Source organism: Hyla sarda, chromosome 9, assembly GCF_029499605.1.
Source record: "Hyla sarda isolate aHylSar1 chromosome 9, aHylSar1.hap1, whole genome shotgun sequence".
Lineage (NCBI taxonomy): Eukaryota > Metazoa > Chordata > Amphibia > Anura > Hylidae > Hyla > Hyla sarda.
The window spans coordinates 134,909,235-134,933,697 of record NC_079197.1 but is presented as its reverse complement, the minus strand read 5'-3'; the positions used below and the strand labels follow the sequence as shown (position 1 = coordinate 134,933,697).

General features: G+C 42.4%; 1 protein-coding gene across 4 annotated transcripts in view; it reads left to right on the top strand.

Moving 5' to 3' along the window:
* Positions 1 to 15,624, top strand: part of LOC130291408 (sprouty-related, EVH1 domain-containing protein 2-like) — a 61,043-nt gene extending 45,419 nt beyond the window's left edge. For all 4 annotated transcript variants that reach the window (XM_056540121.1, XM_056540119.1, XM_056540122.1 and 1 more), the window contains exons 2-6: positions 5,308 to 5,479; positions 6,341 to 6,509; positions 10,977 to 11,056; positions 11,567 to 11,728; positions 12,098 to 15,624. In XM_056540121.1, the coding sequence (XP_056396096.1) occupies positions 5,336 to 5,479; positions 6,341 to 6,509; positions 10,977 to 11,056; positions 11,567 to 11,728; positions 12,098 to 12,775 (1,233 nt within the window). In that variant the 5' untranslated portion in view covers positions 5,308 to 5,335 and the 3' untranslated portion in view covers positions 12,776 to 15,624. The remainder of the gene's footprint in view (positions 1 to 5,307; positions 5,480 to 6,340; positions 6,510 to 10,976; positions 11,057 to 11,566; positions 11,729 to 12,097) is intronic.
* The last annotated feature ends 8,839 nt before the right edge of the window (positions 15,625 to 24,463 follow it).

The following is a 24,463-nucleotide window of genomic DNA, read 5'->3' as shown; positions in this document are numbered from 1 at the left end:
GTCTTTCAATTCTTGTTTGAGGCATCTTTGCCCATTCTTCCTTACAAAAGTCTTCCAGTTCTTTGAGATTTCTGGGCTGTCTGTCACGCACTGCTCTTTTAAGGTCTATCCATAGATTTTCAATTATGTTGAGGTCAGGAGATTGTGAAGGCCATGGCAAAACCTTCAGTTTACGCCTCTTGATGTAATCCCCCGTGGATTTCGAGGTGGGTTTAGGATCATTATCCATTTGTAGAAGCCATCCTCTCTTTAAATTCAGCTTTTTCAAAGATGGCATCAAGTTAGCATTCAAAATTTGCTGACATTTTATTGAATCCATTTTTCCTTCTACTCGTGAGATGTTCTCTGTGCCACTGGCTGCAATACAACCCCAAAGCATGATTGACCCACCCCCATGCTTAACAGTTGGACAGAGGTTCTTTTCATTAAATTCTGTTCCCCTTCTTCTCCAAACGTACCTTTGCTCATTCCGTCCAAAAAGTTCAATTTTAACTTCATCAGTCCACAGAACTTGTTTCTAAAATGCATCAGGCTTGTCTATATGTTCATTTGCAAAGTTCAAATGCTGATTTTTGTGGTGAGGATGTAGAAGAGGTTTTTTTCTGATGACTCTTCCATGAAGACCATATTTGTACAAGTATCTCTTTATAGTGGAATAGTGTACCACAACTCCAGTGTCTGCCAGATCTTTCTGGAGGGATTGTGCAGTCAAACATGGGTTTTGAATTGTTTTTCTCACAATCCTGCGAGCTGTTCTGTCTGATATTTGTCTTGGTCTTCCAGATCTTGCTTTAACTTCCACTGTTCCTGATGACTGCCATTTCTTAATTACATTCTGAACAGAGGATATTGACATCTTAAAACGTTTTGCTATCTTCTTATAGCCTTCTCCAGCTTTGTGAGCATCAACTATTTTCAGTTTCAGATTTCTAGACAACTGCTTAGAAGAACCCATGGTGCTGATTGTTGGGGCAAGGTCAGATAAGTCTGGGCATTTAAAACCTTTGAGATTGACATCACCTGGTCTTCCCAGATGATGATTGAGAACAATCCTTGACACTGGCAGGTCTCAGCTTTGCAAAGGGGGCAGTGCATGCTATAAATTCTGCAGGGTGCCCAAACTTTTGCAGACGCCATTTTTTTTGTTTTCTGTTATTTTGAAAGTGTAAATGATGGAAATAAAATCTAACTTTTGTTGACATATCATAAGAATGTCTAATCTGTAATTTGATGCCTTTTGGAGATTTTTCCATCTTTCCTTGGCTTCTTTATGCACCTTAATACAAATTTTTACCTGGGGTGCCCAAACTTTTGATCCCCACTGTAAGTGATTACATACAATTACATCAGGTGATGTCTTCTGATTTGAGTCGGTCTTTTTCCTTTTTCTTCCCCACCTGGCTCAAACCACCATGATAATTTCTTCCAGCTACGACTCCTCTCTGCAGAACATGTCAGGGGAAAAAATTTCAGGCTCCGCATTTTTCTAAGACCTATAATGCTCCAAATCGTAATAATAGCCCCCTCGGCGTCCCACATAATAAAGTGGGTAAATAAGTGGGTTGGGAAAGAGTCAGTAAGTCCCATCCAATAGGAAGTTAGGTTGCTCCTGTAGGTAGACAGGGTTTTTCAGGTAGTTCCCCCAATCACATAGGTGCCCCGAGTAGGTAGGGCCCCTCAAGAAAGAGTTGCCCTTGTAGGTAAATCCCCCAGATAGCTGTCCTCTGTATTAAAACCCCTATATAAGCTATGTAGCTAGTAGGTAGCCCCCTTTCACCTATTAGTTAGTCCCCACATTAGGTAGGCAGCAGTTCCCCCACATTAGGTAGGCAGCAGTTCCCCACATTAGATAGGCAGCCATTCCCCCACATTAGGTAGGCAACAGTTCCCTCAATTTAGGTAGGCAGCAGTTCCCCCACATTAGATAGGCAGCAGTTCCCCCACATCAGGTAGGCAGCAGTTCCCCCACATTAGGTAGGCAGCAGTTCCCCCACATCAGGTAGGCAGCAGTTCCCCCACATTAGGTAGGCAGCAGTTCCCCCACATTAGGTAGGCAGAAGTTCACCCACAATACATAGGCAGAAGTTCACCCACGTTAGATATTCAGAAGTTCCCCCACATTAGATAGGCAGCAGTTACTCCCACATTAGATAGGCAGCAGTTCCCCCAAATTATGTAGGCAGCAGAAGTCCCCCACATGGTAGGCAGCAGTTCCATTCACACTACAGAATTTTTGCAGTGGACTTTCCACCATGGAAATTCCAGACTAGACTTGGTGAAATGCTCTTGGAAATGCATTGCCATCTATGGAGACAGCACATTTCCGAGCAGTTCCAGTTTGTTTTGCCTGTGCTTTTAGAAGGTTAGGAGAAAAAAATCTAAATTGATTGGTTGTTAAGGGGTTACATGGCACTGCTTCAGTAGGACCTCCCTTTAGCTTGTTAGCAGCAACAGTAACAGCTCAGTGCTTAGTGTAACCCCTCCTATGCTGCTGCTGTTTCATTTGTGCTCACATAATACCTTGTAAACCTAGTGCAGGCAGGACCAGCTTTGGCTGTCTAAGCATGCTGGGAATTATAGTTTTGCAACATCTGGAGGCATCCTGGCTGGGAAACACTGTTTTAGAGAGTTGGCACCGTGAAGTAAATTATAGGTCACAAAGTGGAAGAAAGTAAAGGAAAATCTCTGCGAAAATTTCTAAAGGTCTGCCAGAGTTGCCATTATTTAAGAAAAGAGAATCTAGAGCAGGTTTCCCTGCGAGATATTTCCTCGAAACAATGGCCCTCATTTACTATTGCCACTCTGACATGTTTTATCAGGTTGTGCACCAGAAAAATTGAAAAACTCCTGACTAACTCTCCATTTTGCTATGAAATCCAGAAAGGGGGCGTGTCCATCCAAGGGCGTGTTCCTGACATTTTCACAAAAACCCAACATATTTACTAAGGTTTCCACATAAAATGTGGTGGATGTCTGAGAAAAACCCTACAGATCAGAGCGTGTGCAAAAAAAGCAAAATGTAGGGAAAGAGGGGAAATGTAGGGAAACCTTAGTAAATACCGTGGAAAATAAATTGTAGGGAATTAAAACCCACAAAGAAACCTACACAACACTCTCAGTAAATAAGGGCCAATATCTCTGATCCACTTTTGCTATCCACCATGTTCTATCTGGAAACAGGGTAGAGAACCAATGTTTAGGGAGAAATAACCCTGCAGCTGAAAGGAGGTGATGAAACAAAGCGGGAAAACAAGGCTTTGGGGTGGAAACAAAAGTGCTACATCTGGGGAGAGAGGAGTAAAGGAACTACATACAGCATTATATATTAAGAAAATTTGATACCATCATTTATGGACCTCTTCACAGTTCCATTAACCCCTTAAGGTTTGAGCGTTTTTCCGTTTTTGCACTTTCATTTTTTCCTCCTTAGCTTTAAAAAATAACCCTTTCAATTTTGCATATAATGGCTTATTTTTTGCGCCACCAATTCTACTTTGTAATGACATCAGTCATTTTACCCAAAAATCTACAGCAAAATGGAAAAAAAATCATAGTGCGAAAAATTGAAGAAAAAATGCCACTTTGTAACTTTTGGGGGCTTACATTTCTACGCAGTGCATTTTTGGGTAAAAATGACACCTTATCTTTATTCTCTAGGTCCATAAGATTAAAATGATACCCTACTTATATAGGTTTGATTTTGTCGTACTTCTGGAAAAAATCAATTTGACGCATATCAGTGATCAGTTATGTCTCTCTCAGCATGGCCAGTGGTACTATTTGGCACCTTTCATCAGAATTCCTCTAGAGCAGTGGTCTTCAACCTGCGGACCTCCAGATGTTGCTGTGGTGTCCCGGTACAGTATTGCATCCAGTACCTAGTGTAGAGGTCCCCAAAGTCAGAGTAACTACGTTCAGGTAGGGTTCCTCAGGTGGGAAAGCCCCTAGTCGCCTCTCCTTAAGTCTAATTCTCTTATGTTAATACATATGTATATATTTCATAATTATATCTGTATTGTATAGGAATGTATAGTACTTATCTTGTTCAGGGTCGCAGGACCTTTGGTCATGTGACCATGCTAGTCACCTCTATGGTATGTTGTAGGACCTTAGGAGGTCCTTGGGTCACATGTTACCCACAAATCTCAGTAATGGTGATAGACATCCGTATGGACCAATTAGCATTAGTCCAGCCCCTACCCATATAAGGGAGCTGCATCCAATTATCGCTCTCTTGGGTTGCTGCTCTCGTGGATGCCGGACTAACAGGACGGTTCTACGCAACTTTCAAAGACACGCTAGGCCTCAGCTGAAACCGTGAGTTCACATCTAAATCCCCGCTAATGCTAGCGTGACTACTGGACCTCAACTAACCCCTAAATCCAGTGGAGCAACGCACAGTACTAAAAGACTCTTAGTGCTAAAGTCCCAACCTTTGTCAATCTCCAAGGAAAGCCGTTGTTATTCTCAGAGACTGTTGTATTATTGAAGCTTGCAGAAAACCTTCAGTAAAAGTTAATGCTGTTTCAGAAACTCTCCGGTTGTGGACAATCTATTCTTCTTATCTACCTCCCTATCGCTCTTGGCAAGGGCGGCAGTAGGAAAAGCTTTATTGAGGACCCCACACCCTGGCGTCACGAATAGCAAGGGTTAACAAGCACTCTTTAATTGCTGCACAGCTACACTCACCATACCCTACATCCTCCAGGCTATCACATTGCAAAACTACAACTCCCAGCATGCCCGGACAGCCAAAGGCTGTCCGGGCATGCTGGGAGTTGTAGTTTTGCAACATCTGGAGGTCCGCAGGTTGAAGACCACTCCTCTAGAGGGTGTGTGGATGTTGGTTCCTGTATTGAGTGATATTGGAATAACTAAAGTATTGGCTATATGTATGTTCTACCCGATATTATCCACATAAGGCTTCTTTCACAATGCCGTTGCGCCCCGTCAAGAACGGCCGTCAAACTCTTATTTTTTTTTTTTTTTTAGTTGACGGCCATCATTTTGACGGGGCACAACGGGCAACAGCGGGTCCCGATGGACTCCATTATAGTAAAAAGGGAAGTAGGAGGAGAAAAAGACGGCGCAAGCAGTATTTTTTTTCCCCGCTGTTCTCTCCGGTGGCCCTGACGGCCTCGCACTACAGTCAATATTAGTGTGAAAGAGACCTTACACTGTTTTTTTAAATAGCATAGAACAATCTGGAATATCCTATCAAGATTTGTTGTTTTCATTGTCTTATCAGAGTATAACATCTGCTTCTCTTTTATCTTTTTTTTAATTTATTTTTTGCTTCTCTTTTAGTTATATCGTGAGAGTCCGCGCAGTGGTGATGTCCAGAGACGACTCTAGTGGGGGCTGGGTGCCTATGGGAGGAGGAGGTCTCAGTCACGTAATGATTTGCAAAGTGCGACGAACAGACACCTCTCACCAACGAGACTACCTTATCCGTGGGGAAAGACTGAGAGATCAGACTGTATGTATCACTGTCACATAAAATGTACTGAAACATATTAGAAGATTGTTTTGCATATGTCTCATATTGAGATAAGAAATTCAGAATGACCCATCATCATCACACAGATCAGTCAGCCATTAAAGGGGTACTCCGGTGAAAAACTTTTCAACTGGTGCCAGAAAGTTAAACAGATTTGTAAATTACTTCTATTAAAAATTCTTAATCCTTCCTGTACTTATTAGCTGCTGAATACTACAGCGGAAATTATTTTCTTTTTGAAACACAGAGCCCTCTGCTGACATCATGAGCACAGTGCTCTCTGCTGACATCTCTGTCCATTTTAGGAACTGTCCAGAGCAGCATATGTTTGCTATGGGGATTTCCTTTTACTCTGGACAGTTCCTAAAATGGACAGAGATGTCAGCAGAGAGCACTGGGGTCATGATGTCAGCACAGAGCTCTGTGTTTCAAACGGAAAAGAATTTCCACTGTAGTATTCAGCAGCTAATAAGTACAGGAAGGATTAAGATGTTTTAATAGAAGTAATTTACAAATCTGTTTAACTTTCTGGCACCAGTTGATTTAAAAAAAAAAAAAAAAGTTTTTCACCGGTGTACCCCTTTAAGCAGTTTTTGACTTAAACGCAGGAATAGACCGACATAAAACTCTTTATACATATCCTTCCTTTTTTGACCCACTTCTTGCTTTGGCTTATCAAAACATGAAAACAATATCAAAATCGCCATGTGTGAATCTGGTCTTTTTTACTTTTCTTCTTTTTTTGCCGTGATTGTTTTTGGTTGATAGAATGGGCTAACATGTTTATCAATGCTATGTATGATACCAGTGGGTAAACACTTGTTCACATTTCCTCCACAGACCATCTTAGAGTGCGTCCTGAAAAAGGGTCTCGTCTACAATAAAGCCAATCCCATCTTCCATCACTGGAAAGTAGAAGAGAACAAGTTTGGCCTGACCTTCCAAAGCCCGGCGGATGCAGTCACATTTGAAAGGAGTGTACAGGCTGCTATGGAGGAACTGGTAGAAGGTTTGTAATAAACCCCACTGTAATATGGCATAAGATGCTAAATAAATCAGGGCTGTGGGACAGGGTGGAGTGGAGGGGGGGGGGGGGAGAATTTTTGCTTGGGCATTGGTTGCTCGGGTGCTTGGTGCAGGAGATATTTAGTTCTCTCCATCATCTCAGGATCATTGCCCTAGACATTGCAGCCTTGCTTTGACTGTATTCTACATGATAGATAAATATAAAGTCACACAAAAGATAGATGTCCATATACTTGGCCAAAGCCTGCCATTATGGAAAAAAGAATAAACATGAAAGGGCAAAATCTGCACAGATTAATGGGGAATCCACGCCCGCGTGAACACATTTTCAAAAACCACCTTCCATTGATTTTAATGGGGAATTCAACTAGATGCTAAAAAATCTTGGGGGGGGGGGGGGGGGGGGAAAGTAACATGTCACTGTTGTAAACTTTTGGGCATGGAGTCTCCCATGTAAATAAATAGAAGCTTTAAAAATCTGCATGAATATCTACACCCAACCCTGCACGGCAGATTCTACACTGATTTTGAGGTGGAATTTGCAGTGTTGATTATTATCCAGTCGTTTCATCCTTTCAAAGTTAAGCAGTGACAGTCATCTACCCTTCTGCAGCTGCTCCATTGACATAACATGTGTGCCCATGTAGTAAGTATGTTACTATTGAACTGTTCACTTATGCAGGGGCGTTGCTTGGGGGGGTCTAACAGGGCTGTAGCTCAGGGTCTCAGGCTCATAGCTCCGGGTCTCAGGCTACCGGTGTTTTTTTTTTTTTCACTTGTCACCGCTGCTTTAAGACCATGGTAGCTTCTGGAAAGTGACATGAAGGTTCTGGCGCCTGTCAGCCCCGCTGTTCTCCTGACCTCCGCGCATAGACATGGTCTCAGAAGATTTTAGCCTTTCCGGCTCGGCACAGAGAGCAGGAGAACAGCATCTCCTCACTGCAGACAGACTGTGGAGTGCAGACAGAAGGAGTGCTCCACAGAACTGCTTCCCAGCATTAGAAAAACTACAACTCCCAGCATGCCCTGACAGTGTGGACATGCTGGGGGTTGTAGTTTTAAGACAGCTGGGGAGTAATACGTTGGGGATTGCTGTATCCTAACAAAGCAGTCCACAACCTGTGGCTTTCTAGCATTAGCAAAACTACAACTGCCAGCATGCCTTGACAGTGAGGAGATTCTGGGGGTTGTAGTTTTGCAACAGCTGGGGAGTCATAGGTTAGGGATTTCTGTATCCTAACAAAGCAGTCCCCAACCTGTGGCTTCCTCGCATTAGAAAAACTACAACTCCCAGCACGCCCTGACAGTGAGGACATGCTGGGGTTAGTAGGTTAAAAACAGCTGTGAAAATATAATGTTTATTAACCCACGTGATGAACAGAGTAAACTTAAATAAATTCCAAATGCCAAAATTGATGATTTATGATGATATCCCAGAAAAAAATTGAATAAAAAGTGCTCAAAAAGCCAGAATTACACAAAAGTGGTACCATTAAAAATTACAGCTCACGGAGCAAAGAATAAACCCTAACAGCTCAAAACAAAAGTAATCTAGGTTTGGTATCATTGGAATCGTACTGACCCATAGAATAAAGTTAGCATGTTAGTTTTGTAGTATTGTGAAGTCGTAAAAAATTATTGCCCCAAAAAATTGTGCAATTTCATATTTTTTTGCAATTTTGCCCTACATATAGTTTTTTCTGGCTTCATAATACATTATATTATATAATAAAATAAAGTAGGTAAATTAAAAGTACAATTTGTCCCACAAAGAAATAAGCCCTCTCACAATGCAGTCGGATGAAAAATGAAATTATGGCTGACGGAACATCGCTACACAAAAAGAGGAAGAAAAAAAAAGGATTTTGTTATGAAAAGGAAAGAACATAAAAAGCAATATGAATTGGGTATCGCTATACAGTGACCCCCCGACCTACGATGGCCCCGACATACGATCATTTCAGCATACGATCACTCTCAGAGGCCATCACATGTTGAAGGCAGCATCAACATACGATGCTTTTGTATGTCGGGGCCATCGCATAAACGGCTATCCTGCAGCGCAGACTGCTTCAGCTGCCACCGGATAACCGTTTACGGTGCCCCATGTGGTCCGCTGACGATCACTCACCTGTCCTCGGGGCTCCGGCGCGTCCTCTTCGGGATCCCCTGCATCGTCTGCGCTCTCCATCATCGTCATCACGTCGCTGCGCACGCCGTCCCGTCATCCAATAGGAGCGGGGTGCGCAGCGACGTGATGGCGGCGACAGAGAGCGAGGATGCTGGGGAAGCAGAGGCCTTGCCGGAGCGTCGGGGACACCTCGGGGACGCGGCGACAGCGATGGACGGCGACATCCAGGGCAGCGGTGACGAGCGGTGACGGTCCGGAGTGGCGGAGATACGTGAGCATAACCTCCAATACCAGTGGTCTTCAACCTGCGGACCTCCAGATGTTGCAAAACTACAACTCCCAGCATGCCCGGACAGCCGTTGGCTGTCCGGGCATGCTGGGTGTTGTAGTTTTGCAACATCTGGAGGTCTGCAGGTTGTAGACCACTGTCCTATACTTTCCATTGCACGGATCCCTCAACATACGATGGTTTCAACAAGCGATGGTCCATTTGGAACGGATCACCATCGTATGTTGAGGGACCACTGTAATTGTACCGAGCCACAGAATAAAGATAACATCATTTTTACTCCACAGTGAACGCCATTAAAAAGAAATGTGTCAGTGTTAATAAGTCAAATTTTCACAATATTTTGGAGTTTTTCCACAAAAAAAGCTTCCTGTAACATGAAAAATTTACCACAAATATAAAGTTAAAATTGTCACAAAAAAGAATCTCAGAATCACTGCACTTTGAAAAAGCAAGGTTATTACCACTTAAAGAGACACAGGTCAGATTTGAAAAATGGGGCTCGGTCATAAAGTTAAAAATGAAGGGTCACTAATGTGTAATAGTCTGTCCTGCCTTTGCTGCGCTCCTGCTTGCTGCTTCGGCCATTTTCTCTCCCTGCCTGAATCGGGTGTATCGTTGCTATGTTACTACTGAAGCTTGAATAAAGTACAGTTATTTATTTATGACTGGTGAGTGCTCTATCGTTCAGTTTTCTTGTGTTTTGGACTTGTATTGGATTCTATATTTTATATGAACTCTGCGCCGCAGTCTATGATTCACTTGGGTCCCATTATCGTGTCGAGAGCTTGTAATAGTCTCCCAACAGTGCCTGTCCAGTCTCCTCACTGCCTATGACATCACATAATACCACTTGGGTGACGTGTGGCAATAAAAAGAAATCCTTGCTAGATATGTATGTGTGTGTGTGTATATATATATATATATATATATATATATGGTACAGTATATGGTCTGTGGTTGTAATGATGGTGGTTGTGAATCTGCCAGTAAACTCAGGTGACAGGCTGGCAACATTATTGCTCTTCCCTCCGTAGTTGGAACGCGTGGGGTCTGCTGCCCCCGTGTTTGGATGAGGACACCCTGACCACTGCACATTGACTAGCCAGGGATAGCCATACTCTTCATGCCACATGCACTTTATGACTGGCACTCACTGTGACTTGCTAGTTGCACACGGTATTCATATGTCAGTGTGTGAATGCCAGTCAGCTGACACTTGATAGTGGAAGCCTCGCCTATTGCGATGTTATGCCATGTTACTTTAGTGTGATTGTGGATTTAAATACTTTTATCCATTGCTTTGATTATATTATTTCTGCGGCATTGAGGTCTGTGTTATCATTTATTCATTATCTGACATCTTTGTGGCTGGGTTCTCCTCCTCCCTTTTAGTGGGTGATTTACCCAGCATGGGGTGGATGAAGTAGGATTAGATTCCTCCATCTGGAATCTATGGGATTTTAATTGATTTGAAATGTCTGTATATCTTTTTCTTCTTTGTATGTTGTAATAAAGATATCCTTTTGTATGGTATGTGTGGTTTATGAAAAATGTTTTTGGTGTCCAGCACCATATAGTTGCTAGTCTTTTCTTTCCTTTGGTATAGTTCAAAATAAAGTAGACATCTGAAAGTATATGTTTCATAAACTATTTGGTCAGAAAGTATAAATATTTGCAACCTATTGCAATGGTTAAAATAGCGAAAAATCTTAATTTTTTTTACAACATTTCTTGATTTTTTGCTTTGTAAAAAAAATACAAATGATATTGGCTTAGTTTTACTATGTACATGAAGGACAAAAAAAACTATGTCAGAATTATCGTGACTGGCAAAACGTTACCAGAGTTACCAAATCTCTGATTTAAAAAAAACAGGCCTGGTCTTTCAGGGGCGGACAGGTTTACTTGTGTTGGTCCTTAAGGGGTTAATCAACATATTTGGCCAAAACATTTATTGTTTTAGGATATGAATTATTGTATGTGATTATACTTTAGTCCACAATCTTAAGATCACTTCTTCTTTTTAGGGTCGTTGTCACATTCTACATCCTCATCATCATCCTCTGCCTCTCGAGATGAAGCTCAGGCTTTGGAGGATGTCATGCCAGTAAGTCTACATCCAAACCTCTACCTATTCTAACTCTTTCTTCATTATTTCCAATGAAACCTAACCATGTCCAGTAATAAACAATGCCCTTTATTAGACATGTAACCCATACCTTCTTGGTATTCCTGATACCTGTATCAACCCTCATGTAATAGCCACAGTAGGAAGAGTCTACAAAGAGTGTCTGTTGCTTTGGAGGACTTGGCATGTTCATGCATCACACAGACAGCCTATTGAATTAAATTGGTATTCTGTACATTTAGTCTTGGAATTTAACTCTTGCTGTGGTTCCCACACAGTTTACAGCCTAATAGTATAGGAATATAACATATGTTTCTACAAATGCTGGGGGGTCCCAACAGGGCACTGTGTTATTTGCCTATCATCAAGAGAGCCCTTAAGTGAATTGTTCTGAGCAGACAACTCCTTTTGTGTACACCTTAGATGTACTATATTTTCTTCTGTATATTACTGTATTGATATATATTTTTTTACTTTTCATATTCTTAGCTTCACACAGATAGTGAATCTTCTTCTAACAGCCGAAAGGAAATGTTACCAAAACACATCACCATAGTCACCAGTGAGTCGTCCTCTAGCTGCTACGTGAGATCACCTGTCTCTGAAGAATTTGGGTTTACCACCGGTCCATCAGTCAGTCCAACCACACAGGTATATATCCTTGTCAATTATCAGTCTACATTCAAGCCTAAATATATCAGGTTATGTTTGTACTCTACTTGTAGCATATACGCGAGGATATTTCCATTTAACTCCTTACCAAGCATGCTGCCTTTAGATGTGGTTGGGGTATGGTTGGGAGTATTCCTCGTACATTAACTGAATACTGTGTGAACATAGATTAAGTAAGGCATGGAGACAGCTGCTGCATTGGCCACTTTTGGAAACCTCTATAGTCTATATGTCAAAGCTTGGGCAAAAGCCTGTGATCCTTAACTCTTTGATCATGTTCATTGATAGGAATATAAGGCAGATAAGAAGTGTTCCGTCTGACTAACATGTGTTCACATCTACATTCAGTCACAGCCTTTAAAGCGTCTATCCTTCCATGACGAAGAAGAACTTGAGAGCATCAACCCATGCAAAGATCTTTGGGTGTCAAAGGGATATGAAGACTATCGCCGTGCAGCTCTACAGCAGCCTGAACAGCCCAAGTCTGACTTGAGAGTTCACTTCCAAAAAGCCACCGGGAGCAAAGCCAAGGACAGGCACTTTCCAGGAGCTGTGGCCTCATCTACATCAGAAAGTGAGGGTCAGTTAAAGGACCCTAGGGCCTCCCCTTCTTGCAGGATTCATGGCACCCCTTCTCCTAAGTCTAAGGAACACTCTCATATATCTGGGGAGGAGGACACAGCCACCGCCCGTTGCGTCTATTGCAGGGACGTGTTTAGCAGTGAAGAGAATGGCAGAGGGCAGTGTCAGGACGCTCCAGACCCTATAGGGCGTTGTGTCTACCAACTTTCCTGCATGTGGTGTGCTGAAAGCTTACTATACCACTGCATGTCAGACTCAGAGGGCGAGTATTCGGACCCCTGCTCCTGTGACCCAGGGCACCCCCATTTCTGTATACGCTGGGCTGCCCTGGTGGCCTTGTCTCTTGTGGTCCCCTGCATGTGCTGCTACCTCCCATTACGGGCGTGCCACTGGTGCGGGGAACACTGTGGCTGTTGCGGGGGGAAGCATAAAGCGGTGCGGTGAGAGGAAGAGAACAGGGTGCAAGGAGGAAAGTGTAATGTTTAGTTTTCAATCTCCTGAGAGCCAGCATATTTATATGGCAGGATCTGCGCCAATCTTTGTGAGTGGGCATGTCATACAACTGACCCAGGAGATGTGTATTTCAGACAGGATATGGCAGCAGAGGCAATGACCTACCAAAAAGAGGCAGGAGGGAATTGAATTAAGAACAGGTGGTTCTGATGAAAAAATGTCTATGTTATAAAATGTTATGTATTACAGGCTTGAAGTGAAATTCCACAGAAGACCAAAAATGAGCTTAAGGTCACACCGAAACCAATGTATATTCTAGCCTTTGATCACTGTATGCCACCTATAGTTTTTTGCAGAGGGGGCAGACTGGATATAAATGTTGGTCATGCACTTACATATGATGCAACTCTCGAACTGAAATCTATACAGTGTTATCTCACTTGGGTTACAAGGGAAACAGGGTAATCTTTTTACACTCAGATTCATTCAAGTCAATGACTTGTGCCATGAAGTCTCGACAAGACTCTTACATCACGCAAAGGTCTTGAGGACCGTTACCTCTGAGCGTCCTTCAGAGACTCCATTGAGTTTCAGGTTTCATGTAACATCATCTAATCTTTGATATAATGGAGTTTAATTTTCTATCCAATAGAAATGGCAACTAATATTGGCCAAGGAGTAAGTTTCTGTTGAAACATTCATGATATAGGGATATTTATGCCAAAAAAAACATAAATACACAGACAAAATGACTTTACCCATAGCATTATATTCATGGATTCATGGTAGTGAACTTTGGTTTTCTGTGGAACGACACCTCCATACTGTAAATTCTGTAAGCAAGGTTGGCATGTGGACCAAAACTTGGTTGTACAGAGTCAAAAAAGAAAAGATGAATGAAATATTAAGGTATGGGAAAGCAACACACGTTTCCATATAACTAGCACTTCTGTATCTACAACCGCAATGCTGAGGTTCATCTAGAATTCAGACCATCTCAGTGTAAAGGATATTGCTGTTTGAGGTGGTTCAGCTCATGGTGGATCAAGCCATGTTTGGTGGAAGAGGCTGGACAATGGCTGAGATAATTCTGATGGAATCAACTGTGCTCCCTCAATGGTGTCCTTATACCTACCTGAGCTTGTTCTTGGGTGTATATTCCTCTCCAATCCATGTTTATACCAATGACAAAAAGAATAGCCGTACTGAAGAAAAAAGTTCAACTAAAACAGCTATAGAAAAGTAAACGTGAAGCCTAAAAGTAATGTATACATGGAAGTCAATAGCTGTGACTTTTGTATAGCTGTTTTTGGAAGAAAGACACTGTCACCTTGAGAAGGATAGGGTTAAACAATTGCAGGGATATCAATCTATAAGGCTAATTTATACTAGAATTATACTGGGAGAGGAGACACAAAATGGAAACCATTTCATAATTTCTAGGTATACATCCAAGAGGTTTTTAAGGTTAATTTTTTAATTTTCTCGAAGCTACAGAATAATATTGTTGTTAATACAGTACTTAAAATTGCCTGTTGATATGTCATAAACACTGTTCCCTGAAGATAGGAAAGAAATGAATGACCATCAATAGCGACATCTATTACCATGAAGCCGAATGTTGACTTGTTTCAGTGTTCTTACATGTTGCCCAGGGGGGAGTAGAGACTGTCTACTGATAGTTTTCAACAGGTTATTTTAGGTAAAAATCTTGTTTTTCCTTTAATATTTATATACAGTGAATTTCAGTCATTCTTTTAGCTTGGGAACATCATTTCATGGGTGGATTTATCCTGTGTTGACTTGCAGTTTAGGCATGTAATGGGATGGACATGGTCACCGTGAATCACATGAATAATTTAATGGGATAACAAAGGAGTGCCTGGATTTCATACAAAATGGGTCACAACCCGAAATTATTTGTTTCTTTTTAGAGATGTTTGACTTGAAAAGACAATCATTGTGAGGCACATTTGTCACAAGTTGGGAACAATTCTATTGAGCAGTGATTGTGTACTGGCTTGGGATTTTATCTTTTTTCCAGGGACTGGTGGGTTAGTAAGAGTATAGATCAGTAGGGTAGTGAAGAACTATCATCCATCGGTAAACTATCCAAAAAGGTTCTTTAAAACCTGTAGATTATATAAAAGCATCATTGCAAGCCTAATTCTAGTAAAAACCTAAAACATCTACTTTAAATGCAGTTAAAGAGGTATTTCCATCTCATGACATTATCCCCTATTCACCATCCCTATCCTACTGGGACCTCCAGCAGTAAGGAGAATGGGGACAAAAGTGTTCTTGAACACTCACCAATGTTTATCAGCCCCATAGAGAATGGATGGATCGATGGCCATACACGTGCTGTGCACGCCATTCATTTCAATGACTGGAAGGTATTGCAGGTCATCAGATGAGGTCTAACTAGATGAGATGATAAATGAGATAAACCTCATTCATGAAATGTGGTCTCACTAGTAGGCAGTCTCTCTTGTTAGAAGACAGTATGTACACTTTATACTAAGAAAAACAAATCAATTGGGTTTAGGAGAGGCAGGTCATGAACAGAAACAGATGCCAATAAGAATAGCAATGTTGCAAACAGAAGCCAGTTAGATTCACAATTTTCGTTAAAACATTTAAAGGGGTACTCCGGCGCTTAGACATCTTATCCCCTATCCAAGATGCCTGATCGCAGGGGTCCCGCCGCTGGGGACCCCCGTGATCATGCATGCCGCACCCCGTTAAAATCAGTCGTGTTCGCTCTGGGTCTGGTTACTGTCGATCACGAGGCCGGAGCATTGTGACGTCACGGCTCTGCCCCTGTGTGACGTCACGCTCTGCCCCCTCAATGCAAGCCTATGGGAGGGGGCGTGACAGCTGTCACGCCCCCTCCCATAGACTTACATCGAGGGGGCATGGCGTGACGTCACACGGGGGCGGAGTCGTGATGTCACGATCTTCCATTCCTGCCGGAAGCAGATACAGGTGGGTGCTGCATGCTATATTGCAGGGGTCCCCAGAGGTGGGACCCCCACGATCAGACATCTTATCCCCTATCCTTTGGATAGGGGATAACATTTCTAGGGGTGGAGTACACCTTTAAGCACTGGCAAGGGCATCACCACGTTTTTGAATTTGTTTCTTGCTCTTTAGTGATAATTCGGCTTATACATTAGAGATTCTACCATTATATTTAATTTGCTGAATTTGGCTTAATGTAAGAAGTAGCAATCCAAAATGAGAGCATGACAATTTTAGATGCAGGGAAATCAGAATTTACCAGGGTCACTAGCTACTTACCAGTTGTATGACACTGGAAAATAGTGAATTGCTGAGCGGAATACCTTTGGATAAAAGTGACTCTATAGCTACAAAAATAAGTACGGTAGACCCATTTTTCCAAATCTGACCCAACCCTTTCATGTCATCATGCTGAAGTCTCAGTGTAAAGGTTTAGCTACCTTTGTGGTTGCTGCATGACAGGTCATTTTCCATTGGCTTCTACTAAATGCAACTATTGTGCCATAGTGTCTCACTGAAGAAAATGTGCCGTTAGCTGCAACTTTTTGTTGACCAATTTTCTTGCCATGTTTATTTGGTGATAAAAGTTGCCATGTAGTCTGGGTCTATTCTCTAGTTTGCTTGTAGCCAGATTTAGAGTTGAAATTATTTCTGTATGTCTTTCAGGTAAATGTATACAGTGCAGAGTACTACAAATGGGGAGCAAAAGTCAGCCTAATGCCCATTTTTAATGCGGGCAAACCCAGCCTTTTCTATCTTTAGACCCTTACATACTATGACGAGTTTTAATGCACAGTAAGCACCTCCAGAACTTAACCAAACAAGACTATATAGCAATCTGCACAATAACTTCCATCTTCACTCTAAACATGTCATTTTTGGAAGCCACTTTGTAAGACATGAGCATTACCAATAGGGAATTTTCAGAATTGTACCCATCAATTGCCAGTTGGCGTTATCCCAATGCACATTATAATGACAATCTATTTCCCTTCCCCTCTGCCTCAGAGCCTTCGAGGGGGAATCCCACATTTCAATTATTTTAATTTATTAAATTACATAAGACCCTCTGTATTTTACTACATATATTGCTTCTATGTAATGTTAATATACAACTATTTCCTGGTGCAGGGGGGCTGTGTGACTCAATGTGCCTTTTGTGAGTTGCATTAGTTGTTTTTTTTGTTTTTTTTTTGGCTGTCCAACAGAAGTCAGGGAAATGTTTACAGGATTGCCAAAAGTAAGTTTTGGTGCCCACCACCTTGTGGTTATTAGGTTGCTCACACTGGGTGTTATAAATAATATTAATCGTATTACTAATGCCATCTTCATAGGAATAACATAGTCGATACCTATAGTCCTTGTTTAAACAAATTTGGAACTCTTCAGGCGGGTTTGGCACATTTGATTCAAAGACACCAAACCACCAAAATCTCAACAAATTCCACAAAATTGGAATTTGTTGAGATTCAAAGCAGTGCTATAGAGGCAACACCAGGTTACTATGGAAGATGTATACTCCCTATAATGCCATGTACCATGGCTTTTGTTGTATCTAGTGTTGACAGCACAATAAAACTGTGTAGCAACCATTAAAATGGCTTGTGGCCAACCCTTAAAATTAGATGTTACTGTCATTAAATAGCTCAGGGTGCCTGATGTTTTTTAATCAGATAGTTTTTATTAGGTTTTAACAAGTTTTAGTAAACAACAAATTACACACAGACAAAAACTCCACTCCCAACCCAAGAACAACAACACCCAAACACACACCTTTTTACAGTTTCTTGAAAGACCCACCTCTTCCTGAGATATGAAGGCTTTTATAATTTTTCTGACAATTCAGGGAAATGTCAGATGGGTTTGAACTTAAAGGGGTACTCCACCCCAGACATCTTATCCCCTATCCAAAGGATAGGGGATAAGATGTCTGATCGCGCAATATAGCATGCGGCACCCACCTGTTTCTGCTCCGGAAGCGCTGGAGGGTCTGGGTCCCGACCATGGGAACAGAAGATCGTGATGTCACAACTCCGCCCCCGTGTGACGTCACACCCCACCCCCTCAATGCAAGTCTATGGGAGGGGGCGTGACAGCAATCACGCCCCCTCCCATAGACTTGCATTGAGGGGGCGGGTGTGACATCACAGGGGGCGGAGTCGTGACGTCACGATCTTCCGTTCCCGTGGTCGGGACCTAGACCCTCCAGCGCCTCCGGAGCAGAAACAGGTGGGTGCCGCATGCTATATTGCGGGGGTCCCCACCGCAATCAGACATCTTATCCCCTATCCTTTGGATAGGGGTAAGATGTTTAGGGGTGGAGTACCCCTTTAAGGGGTGGAGTACCCCTTTCAGGTATCTCCAGCAAAACAAAACAATCTGTGTATGGTGTCAAAAAATATAATAAAGTAACTTACTAATATAATGTTATAAGCCATAGTACACAGACCCTCCCTATGAACTGAGCTGTCTGGCTTGTAGCTGTGATGTCACGTCACAGACTATTAATGCAGAGAGCTCCCCATCTGCTCTCCTGTTGGCTCAGGACATGACCAGTGATGTGAAGAGAGAAACTTGCATTACTGCTCATTTGATTTTGACTCCTTAGTTAAAGCAGCAGTAAGCCTTTCTCAGTTACAGTAGTTACCCTAAGAACAGGCTCACTGCTGTACTATCTAAAGAGTCATAAATCTAATGAGCAGTATTATGAGCTCCCCCATTTAACATCACTGGTCTCATCCCAAGCAGACAGGGGGAGCAGGGCAGCTACAAGTTAGACAGCTCAGCACACATAGAATATCTGTGCCCTATGGCTAATAACATTATTTTAGTAAGTTGCTTTTTTATACTTTTAACACCATAAACAGGTTCTTTCTTTCTTTAGCTTGACAACCTCTTAAATTTTTATAATGGGAATGATGGGCAGGAATATACAGTTGGAAGTGTAACTTTTTTAACAATGAGGGGCATGTATGCCTGATATACACCCCCTGATGGAATAATCACACCCATCACCTGATATTCACTCCCATTATCAAAATTAAGTTCCCGCCATCTGACTGATTCCCTGAATTGTCAAATTATAAACCTTCATATCCTCGGAAAAAAAGGGCGTATCAAGCAACAGTAAAGAGGTGTGTGATCACGGCACCCTAAGCTATATTTTGGGGGTTGGTTACAGATTGATACAAACAATTTAAAGGGGAGTTTCCACCCAAATCATAACATCAACCATATACTACTGAATCAGTTAGAATAGTTGCCAAAGTTTTCCATGACATATTATTTCCTTAAAGGGGTACTCCGGTGGAAAAATTTTTTTTTATTTTTTTTAAATCAACCGGTGCCAGAAAGTAAAACAGATTTGTAAATGACTTCTATTAAAAATTCTTAATCCTCCCAGTACTTATTAGCAGCTGTATACTACAGAGGAAATTCTTTTCTTTTTGGAAGTCTTTTCAGTCTGAATACAGTGCTCACTGCTGATACCTCTGTCTATTTTAGGAAATTTCCAGAGCAGCATATGTTTGCTATGGGGATTTTCTCCTGCTCTGGACAGTTCCTGACATGGACAGAGGTGTCAGCAGAGAGCACTGTGGTCGTGACAGAAAATAAATCCAAAAAGAAATGAATTTCCGCTGTAGTATACAGCCGCTAATAAGTACTGGATGGATTAAGAATATTTAATAGAAGTAATTTACAAATCTGTTTAACTTTCTGGCACCAGTTGATTTAAAAAAAAAAAAAAAAATTTCCAGCGGAGTACCCCTTTAAAGGGTCATTAGTAGTTTTATGTTTTGTTGCTGTGGCCATTTTTTTTGTAAAAGTGACAAAAGGAAGTGCAGCCATATTGGTTGCCATCTTTGAAATTGCTTCTCCAATACTTATTTTCCCTGTATAGAAATAAAACATAGGATTTCTATGAAAGCAGCTGCCTTTTTTGCCAGGCAGTCAGCTACTTTCTTTGGAGAAACATTTCTGTTCTGGATCCTGGGTTGAGCGCCCATTACAGTATTCCGATCCTGGTGGAGAAGAATAATGCTCTATAGGAACCACATCTCGTAGAAAATTACTTCTATTTATTGCAGTGCAAGAACAAACAAAACCCTTGCAGCCAGTGATGGGAGTAGGTGCAGGACGCTACAGACGTCTAAAGGTGTGACAGCTGTTTCACCCGCGCATGCAGGCTTTGTCAGACCGGTGGAGCGAATCATTGATGTTTTCAGGCCTTTTGATAAGAAATTGAGTCTTGAATCACAAGACCCTTGCAGCCAGTGATGGGAGTAGGTGCAGGAAGCTGCAGACGTCTAAAGGTGTGACAGCTGTTTCACCCGCGCATGCGGGCTTCGTCAGACCGGTGGATCGAATCATTGATGTTTTCAGGCCTCTTGATAAGAACTTGAGTCTTGAATCTCAAGACCCTTGCAGCCAGTGATGGGAGTAGGTGCAGGACGCTGCAGACGTCTAAAGGTGTAACAGCTGTTTCATCCGCGCATGCAGGCTTTGTCAGACCGGTGGATCGAATCATTGATGTTTTCAGGCCTCTTGATAAGAACTTGAGTCTTGAATCTCAAGACCCTTGCAGCCAGTGATGGGAGTAGGTGCAGGACGCTGCAGACGTCTAAAGGTGTGACAGCTGTTTCACCCGCGCATGCAGGCTTTGTCAGACCGGTGGATCGAATCATTGATGTTTTCAGGCCTCTTGATAAGAATTTGAGTCTTGAATCTCAAGACCCTTGCAGCCAGTGATGGGAGTAGGTGCAGGACGCTGCAGACATCTAAAGGTGTGACAGCTGTTTCACCTGCGCATGCAGGCTTTGTCAGACTGGTGGAGCGAATCATTGATGTTTTCAGGCCTCTTGATAAGAACTTGAGTCTTGAATCACAAGACCCTTGCAGCCAGTGATGGGAGTAGGTGCAGGACGCTGCAGACGTCTAAAGGTGTGACAGCTGTTTCACCAGCGCACGCGGGCTTCGTCAGACCGGTGGTCACGGGTGAAACAGGTGGTCTGACAAAGCCCGCGTGCGCGGGTGAAACCGGTGGTCTGACGAAGCCTGCGTGCGCGGGTGAAACAGCTGTCACACCTTTAGGGTATGTTCAAACTACAGTGTGTGAACAGAATCTCCGCTCGCTGAATTCAGTGGAGATTCAGACTGGCAGCCGGCGGTGGCGGTAGGACCGCGCGGCACTGCGCCGTCACCATTGACGGCTATGCAGTGCTTGCGGACTTCCGTACAAAGAATGAACATGTTCTTTCTTTGCGCTGAACAATTTCAGCAGCAGAGACCCATTCACACTAATGTTACGTTCACACCGCGGAATTCTGCGGGAATTCCGTAGTGTGAACATAACCTTAGACGTCTGCAGCATCCTGTGCCCACTCCCATCACTGACTGCAAGGATTTTGTTTGTTCCTGCACTTCAATAAATAGAAGTCATTTTCCACGAGACTTGGTGAGTGCATCTTTTTCTCTATGAACATATTTACATTGCGTTAATGTGCATTACGGATCGCACCACCTCAAGTCCAGTGTGAACCGAGGTCTGACCAGAGTACGGCACAAGAGGGGACTTTTGTGACGCTATACCAGCGGTGCTCCGCATAACTGTATCTACCTTGCATCAACTCTATAGGAACCCCTCTTAGCTTTGTCTACAGGGCATAAAGCCACGTAATGAATATTAAAAAGGTACCTGCTGATAGATATCCTGTAAAACTTGGCAAAGCCAAAGTAAAAAGCTACTGCAGCATGTGTTGTAAATATTGCAGGAGGGTGCTAAGGTTAGATGACCCCCTAAAAACGGAACTGCCAGGAACCAGGGGAGCGAATCGATGATGTTTTCCTGCCTCTTGATAAGAACTTGAATTATCCGGAGAGAACAGTCACCTCCACATCCAAATCCACATGTTCACTGCAGGCAGAGGTGCAGCCCAGCATCATACACAACTACTCAACACACGCATACACACAAGCCTGTAAAGTTTGCACTAGCTGTGCAGTGTTCTGTATATTGCTGGAATGTTTTATTGCTATTTTGTATCAAACAAAAAAAAAAAAGGTTGCTATTAAATAATTCTTTTGTGGTTGGAGCTAATATCTTTTTTTTTTTTTTTTTTTTTCCTCTTGAGGAATAAATTGTGTTTTTCTACTGTTATTTTGTACAGAAAGATGGAAGGTAAAAAAAAAAATAATAGATCTTATTGTTATTTTGTTCTTGCCTCCTGGAAGCATAAAGTGAAGCTGTCGCATACCTCACAGAGGCGCGAGGCACCAAGTGCCCCCCACCGCCCTGGGATGTCAGTAGTGAATATAAAGGATCGGCCCATAAAATGGCTGCTTCCTGCTGTGTGCGAGAGACAGGTCCACTTTAAAGAAAAATACAATATTTAAAAAAAAAAAAAAAAATGTCGACTATATTTAAATTTGAATAAACTTTGCAATTTATTTGAAATTTACCTATTTTTTAATTGTGTTTGATATCTGGTTCTGATGCTCTTCCTCGTGATCAGAATAGATTGCAAGGTTCAAATATATTTAATTTTTGCATATTACAAATGGTATTTTGATTATGGTTCTCCTTTAAGTTTCTTACTGTAACACCCAGATGAAATCCCTTCATTCCTTCTGATAGTTAAGTGTTTCAGGATATGATTTAATCATTAAATATGTTTATTTTTTAATGAACGACAAAATCATCGTACTTTATTCTATATGCTTGTGTTGGTGTGATATTGCTGGTGTGTGTGGATATATGACAGTGTGGACATGCATGCTTGCCTGCTCTTAAAGGGGTACTCCTGCCCTAGACATCTTATCCCCTATACAAAGGTTCACCCTGCTGCACCCGGAGTTCGTTTAGAACGTCGGGTGCATCGCTGGAGGCTTGTGATGTCACAGCCACACACCCTCAATGCAAGTCTATGGGAGGGGGCGTGACTGCCGTCACGCCCCCTCCCATAGACTTGCATTGAGGGGGCATGGCCGTGACGTCAAGAGCCTCCGCATCGCCAGTCATCCGACACGGAGCGAAGTTCGCTCCATACACCGGATGTCTGTGATGCCGCAGCCAAGATCACGGGGGTCCACAGCAGCGGGACCCCCGCGATCAGACATCTTATCCCCTATTCTTTGGATAGTGGATAAGATGTCTTGGGGTGGAGTACCCCTTTTAGAAGTGACATGAAGCCATTGGAAGTGGTCTTATAAGCAGTCCTGCACAACAGTTTTAAAGGGCTACTCCCGTGGAAACCCTTTTTTTTTTTTTTTTTTTCAACTGGTGCCAGAAAGTTAAACAGATTTGTAAATCACTTCTATTAAAAAATCTTAATCATTCCAGTCCTTTTTAGGGGCTGTATACTAAAGAGAAATCAAAAAAAGAAATGCATTTCCTCTGATGTCATGACCACAGTGCTCTCTGCTGGCCTCTGCTGGCCATTTTAGAAACTGTCCAGAGTAGGAGAAAATCCCCATAGCAAACATATGCTGCTCTGGACAGTTCCTAAAATGGACAGCAGAGGTCAGCAGAGAGCACTGTGGTCATGACATCAGAGGAAATGCATTTCTTTTTTGGATTTCTCTTTAGTATACAGCCCCTAAAAAGTACTGGAAGAATTAAGGTTTTTTAATAGAAGTGATTTACAAATCTGTTTAACTTTCTGGTACCAGTTGATTTAAAAAAAATAAGTTTTCCACGGGAGTACCCCTTTAACATATAATGAACTATAATCAATTTTAACAAAATAAAATTCTCCTAGAATCTTCCCCAAAATATCTCCCTCCTGACCAGGACATGACATTAGCCATCCACCTGGATAGACGACTGCGGAACGCAGACAAGAATTTTCCATGACTTCCAGCCCTTCTCCTCTGTCTGCTCCTTCTTTTTTGTCTGTTCACTTCATGTGAACGAAGTGGAACCCATGCAGATTGGTACCACCTTGACCCTGGAGGAGAGCAAGAGGATATGCAAGAACAAGGGATTGTGCTACTACTGTAGAGAGAACGGCCATTTTATCAGGTCCTGCACCAAGTGTCCACATCCAAGCAGTCATCATGGAGGTCACTTGGGCGCACAGGTATGTTCTGTAGCTACCAACATTAAAGGAATCTGTTATGAGAATTTACCATATACAGTGATCCCTCAACTTACAATGGCCTCAACATACAATGGTCTTCTCTGGACCATTGTAACTTGAAACCAGACTCAACATACAATGCTACAGACAGTCCAGATCTGTGAAACATGTCAATGGCTGGAAGAACCGGCCAATCAGAATGGGCATTCACTGGTGAAACCCCTGTATTACTGAAGTGTATGCACTGACTGGTGTCTGGTAGCACCTCCCTACAGTACAGGGAGGTATTACATGTTCTGTACTCTTTACCTGTACCAGGGTTACCTGCTCCTTTGGACACCAGGTGAGGGCGGCTCCATTTTACTTTTTTAGGACCCTGTGTGTACTGTACAGGACCCTGAAGAAGCTCCTGTCCTCTACAGAGACAGTGATTACAGCTCCCAGCAGATCTTTATTACTTTTATATATAAGGACTTGCTTTATATATACTTTGTTTAATCCTCACTTTTTCGTATTTTTGGATGACATTTTGGTGGCTTAAGAACCAATTACCAGGTTTCCATAGAGTTATGGTCTC